General features: G+C 40.4%; 1 protein-coding gene across 1 annotated transcript in view; it reads right to left on the reverse strand.

The window, feature by feature from the left end:
* Nucleotides 1-5,189, reverse strand: part of UBE2J2 (ubiquitin conjugating enzyme E2 J2) — a 6,878-nt gene extending 1,689 nt beyond the window's left edge. The window contains exons 1-6 of the mRNA XM_017743973.1: nt 5,184-5,189; nt 3,553-3,683; nt 3,260-3,300; nt 1,771-1,873; nt 1,527-1,665; nt 1,129-1,209 (exon numbers count right to left, since the gene is read on the reverse strand). Coding sequence (XP_017599462.1) covers nt 1,129-1,209; nt 1,527-1,665; nt 1,771-1,873; nt 3,260-3,300; nt 3,553-3,683 — 495 coding nt within the window. The 5' untranslated portion in view covers nt 5,184-5,189. The remainder of the gene's footprint in view (nt 1-1,128; nt 1,210-1,526; nt 1,666-1,770; nt 1,874-3,259; nt 3,301-3,552; nt 3,684-5,183) is intronic.
* Nucleotides 5,190-5,195: the final 6 nt, after the last annotated feature.

The following is a 5,195-nucleotide window of genomic DNA, read 5'->3' on the forward strand; positions in this document are numbered from 1 at the left end:
AAAGAGAAAATGAATGGTGAGAAGTGGAAGTCGTGGTGATTTGGATGCTTTTGTTTCCTCCTCTGCAGAGGGAAAGAGAAAATTCAATGGAAGTGGAAGTTGGGATGATTTGGGTGCTTTTATCTCCTGCACAGGGAAGGGAGAAGCTTCCCAATCAATGATTAAAGGATTAAAGAAATGATCAAGATTAAAGAAAGCTCAGTGGTGGGAAGTGGAGAGATGAGAACACAAGTTCTTCCAGAAATTTATAAGGTACAGTTCTTTAATTGTCATAAATTTATACTGAACAGTTCTTAAATAGAATAAATTTATGTAAACAGTTCTTTAACTGTAATAAATTTATAGGGTAATTTCTCTAATTGTAATACATTTATATGGAGCAGTTCTTTAATTGTAATAAATTTATATGGAACACTTCTTTAATTGTAATACATTTATATGGAACACTTCTTTAATTGTCATAAATTAACTGTGTTTCAATTGTACCAAGAGTTCCCCAACTCCTCCAAAATGACCAAATTCAGTGCTTGACACCAACAATCACTGGTCAAAATTTTGCCCACTTTATTTTTCATTTTTAAGACTTTTTTTCAGAAATGTCAAGTTCTTGTGTGTCCAGATTGGTTTGAACACAAGACATTAAAAAAAAATTAAGGAAGCAATTAGAGGAGTTTAGGATTAGGACTCCAAGTATTCCATGTTAAAATATCTCCTGCTGCCTTCAGTTCACCAGGAAGCATCTCCCATCCTCTGGCATTTTTGGAAATGCTAAGAAAACACAATTAAACCCTTCCATTTCTAGTTCTTTCTGCCTGAGGAAGAAAGGAAACAGAGAAAAAGCTTTTCTCTTCCAAAAGACAACAGAGGGAGAATGGGTCCTAAATCAGAGCTTTGTGAACTCCTTTAGGAACAGGAAGAGAGGAATCAAATCTGAAATCCCACACAGCTCAGGGATAAGGAAAAACCTGGAAAAAGGCTCTTCTAATAAATAATTAACACCTTTTAAAAGGTTTCCAAGATTAACAAATGAAGCTCCAGTCTGGGAAAATCCTGACCAGGAGAAGCTGAAGCAGCACAGAAAACTGAATTATTGTAGGGATAATGAATGATGAATGAATATTCCCTTACCTCCACCACTTCAGGGAAGAGCTCACAGAAGACTTTATCTTTTAAATTAAATGCTAAGCTCTGTGCAGCCAGCTGCCTTTTCTGGGGAGGAAACACAGATTATCAGCAATTGCATGAAAATTAAATCACTACGTTTCAATTCAACCCCTGATTCCCCACAGGAACGGTGCAAACCTGCAGCCAAGCGGTTTGTAACACTTAAAACATCAAATTTCTGAGTATTATTCACTAAAATATATGTTTATAGGCATAAATTATGTTAATTGTTGTTCCTGTGGGATCAGGGCTCTGTGCTAGAGGCTGGAAAGAGGAACAAAATCCCAACCACGCTTTATCCCTGAGACATCCCAAATTCCCAAAGCTTCCCCCAAAAGCCCATCCCAGCCTCTGGAACTCACTGTGAACTCGGATGTCTCGATGCTGCCCAGGGTGGGGCCTTTCTCCACCATAAAACTGAGGAGGCCTGTCAGGATTGTGGACACTGACCAGGCTGGATTCCAGGTATCCGGGTGGAAATCCGTGATGGAAAGACACAACCTTAAAAACAACAACCAGGCACAGAGAGGGTTGGATTGGCCATGGGAATGCTGGGGAGTTGTGCACAGAGCTGGAATTGCTGAAGAGGTGGAAGGAAGTCCTTACCTTGTGTTACACTTAAACCTTCCATTGGGTGTAATCATATAAATACTAGGAGGTTTGAAGGGGAATTCTCGGGGGAATATTAGTTTTCCATGGTAATATCCACCTGCAGCACACAGAGAGAGAGCAGTCACTGCTTGGGCATCAAGATCAAGTCCTAAACTACCCAAAAATGGGTTAAATAAACCCCTCTGATTTATTCCTCCTCCCAAACCACCCAAAAATGGGTTAAATAAACCCCTCTGATTCATTCCTTCTCCTAAACTACCCCAAAAATGGGGTAAATAAACCCCTCTGATTCATTCCTTCTCCTAAACTACCCAAAAATGGGGTAAATAAACCCCTCTGATTTATTCCTCCTCCCAAACCACCCAAAAATGGGTTAAATAAACCCCTCTGATTTTTTTCCTCCCCCCAAATCCCCCAAAAATGGGGTAAATAAACCCCTCTGATTTATTCCTTCTCCTAAACTACCCCAAAAATGGGTTAAATAAACCCCTCTGATTCATTCCTTCTCCTAAACTACCCCAAAAATGGGGTAAATAAACCCCTCTGATTTATTCCTCCTCCTAAACTACCCCAAAAATGGGGTAAATAAACCCCTCTGATTCATTCCTTCTCCTAAACTACCCCAAAAATGGGTTAAATAAACCCCTCTGATTCATTCCTTCTCCTAAACTACCCCAAAAATGGGTTAAATAAACCCCTCTGATTCATTCCTTCTCCTAAACTACCCAAAAAATGTGTTAAATAAACCCCTCTGATTTATTCCTTCTCCTAAACCACCCCAAAAATGGGTTAAATAAACCCCTCTGATTTATTCCTTCTCCCCCTCTCACTAAAGAAACCAAACTTTTCATCCTGGACCTCTAAAACTCAGGGATAATCATCCAAACCTGCTCTGGATTTACTCTGCAGGAATTTCCTCACATTCTCTCTTACAAACAGGGTTTTCTGCTGTCCAGGCTGGGATATATTTAAGGAAAACCAGCCAAAATATATTTAATCCAACACAAACTGGTCATTTTTCTAGGAATTAACTGAAGAATCCAAATTCCAAAGGCATTTTTGAGAGGCTCCAGAAGCCACTGTGAATTCTGTGACTACAACAGATCAATGAGGCTTTTACATTTCAACCTTTCTGCAGAAAAATTCCAAAACAGAATTTTAATCTCAGTTCACTGAGAACATTTCTGTGGTAAAAATGGGAATTTTGAGATTATCTTTGTCATAAATTAGAGAATGTTTGCTGTAAAACATAATGAAATTTAATACGAATATTTGTCTTCAGTTTAACCTAAATTTTATTTTATTAAAGCCCTCGATAACAGGAAAATGATTGACAGCAGCATCACTGTTTCTTTATCTCTTTCCCATAGCTCTGAACTGGCACTGGAAGTTTTAGGAGCTCTTTTTAGTGGGATTATTCTGCCTCTTCCCACCCCCCTGGAATTCCTGAATTTCCATGCAAACACCACAGGCAGGGCTTTACCTTCATAGGGGGTCAGCTCAGGCCCTCGCACCACGTAGTGCCTGGAAAAAAGGGAAATGGAACACTGGGAAACCACACAATATCCCAAAAAACCCCCAGGATCAATCCCAACCACACAAAGCCATCAAAACCAAAAAAAAAAAAAAAAAATCAGGATCAACCTCAGCCAAAGTTTCCTTTTCCACCTCCCCAAACTCAAGGACAGAGGGAGCCAGACTTGAAAATCTTGTTCTGTCCTTGAGTGAGGAACCATCCACCCCAATTCCCACCCCAATTCCCTCCCCAATTCCTACCATTCCAGGATATTGGATGGGAGGGGCTCTGCACAGATGTAAGGCACTGGATCTTTTTTAATCCTCAGGTAGTCTTGTTTCAGCCTCTGGGTTGCTGTGGTTGGTGCTCTCTTATTGCTGTTGTTGCTCATCTAATCAAAACAATTAATAAATAGCATTTGAACAGACACAGAAGTTCGTGGACACTGCTCCAGATTTGTGCAGAACTCACTTTATGGATTGTATCTGAAATATAAATTAAATTATCTTGGGTTTTAAGGAGCAAGAATCACATAAAATCTTAATAACAAAACCCTAAGTGAACTGGGTGATCCTTGGGATCCCTTCCAACTTGGGATATTTTACTCCATTCCTTTCTGTCCTAAAGGCCTTTTGGAGCAAATAATTATAAATTTACCCCTGTTCTAAATTAAATTCATCTGCTGTTTTTACTGTTTTAACACACCCAGTTCTCTGAAATGAATAACAAACAAGAACCTGACTTGGGAGTGAAGGATTTTGAATTTCTGATGATTCTCTCCCAGGTAAATAAATAAAACTTCAGGGTGAGAGAAGGAAATTCCCTGCTGAATTACAGGACAAAGGAAGCATTATCCCTTATAACTCACCTACAGAACACACACTAATTAACAGCTGCTATTTAATTAACTTTCCCCTCAGGAGTTTGGGGAGTTATTTGATTTTACACAAGGAAATTCAGGCAGAAATAAATGAAAACACAAAGCAATGTCTCCAGTATGACATATTATTAAATTTCTATAGCCCTCTCTATTACAAATAGGCAAAATGTATTTTAAAAAGAACTTTTAACCCATGAGTAACAGTTATATGTGGTCAAATATTCCACCTCAACTCAGAATAAATTTGTTTAACCTGAATTTTGCCAGAATTGCTCTAAATCATTGATACAACCTACAGTATTTTATTTTTGAAGTCACACCTCTTGAAATCAAAAAATTAACGATTTTTTTTCTCTAAAGAAACCAGCTGTGACTTTAAAATATAAATTAAATAATACCTTTCTATTTTAACACAATTATTCGTTCTGATGCCCACTCCACAGCCACCTTCACCACGGGCAGCAAAAAAAACAGCGAAATATTTCAATTATTGGGATTTAAACACGCCTCAAACCCTCACGTGGATGAATATTTACATCTGAAAGGCGGAAAATAAAGGGCTACGACCGCAAATCCTCCTTTCCCATCTGGGTAAGAAGACAACGGAGCAGAAGTGAGGGAGCACAGGAGGACAAAGAGGGAGGGGAGGGATGGAGAGAGTGAAAGGGAGAGGGGAAAAAGGGGGAAAAGGGGGGAAAGAGGGAGAGAGAAGGAGGGAGGGGCTGAAAGGGAGAGGGGGAAAGAGGGAAAGGGGAGGGAGGGAATGAAAGGGAGAAGGGGGAAAGAGGAAACAGAGGAGGAGGGAAGAAGGGAAAGCGGACGGGAGGGACTGAAAGGGAGAGAGGAAAGGTGCAGAGAAAGTGAAGAAGAGAGGGAGAAACGGAGTGAGGTGGGAAAAGGAGGGAAGGAGAAGGGGAAAGAGAGGGAGAAGGAGAAAGGCAGGGAGGGGGGGAGAGAGGGAGGCAGCCAGCCCGTTCCTCCCCGCTCGCTGCTGGCGCAGGCCCCGCTCACCTCTCCGCGACC

The sequence above is a fragment of the Corvus brachyrhynchos genome, unplaced genomic scaffold (genome assembly GCF_000691975.1).
Source record: "Corvus brachyrhynchos isolate BGI_N302 unplaced genomic scaffold, ASM69197v1 scaffold68, whole genome shotgun sequence".
NCBI lineage: Eukaryota > Metazoa > Chordata > Aves > Passeriformes > Corvidae > Corvus > Corvus brachyrhynchos.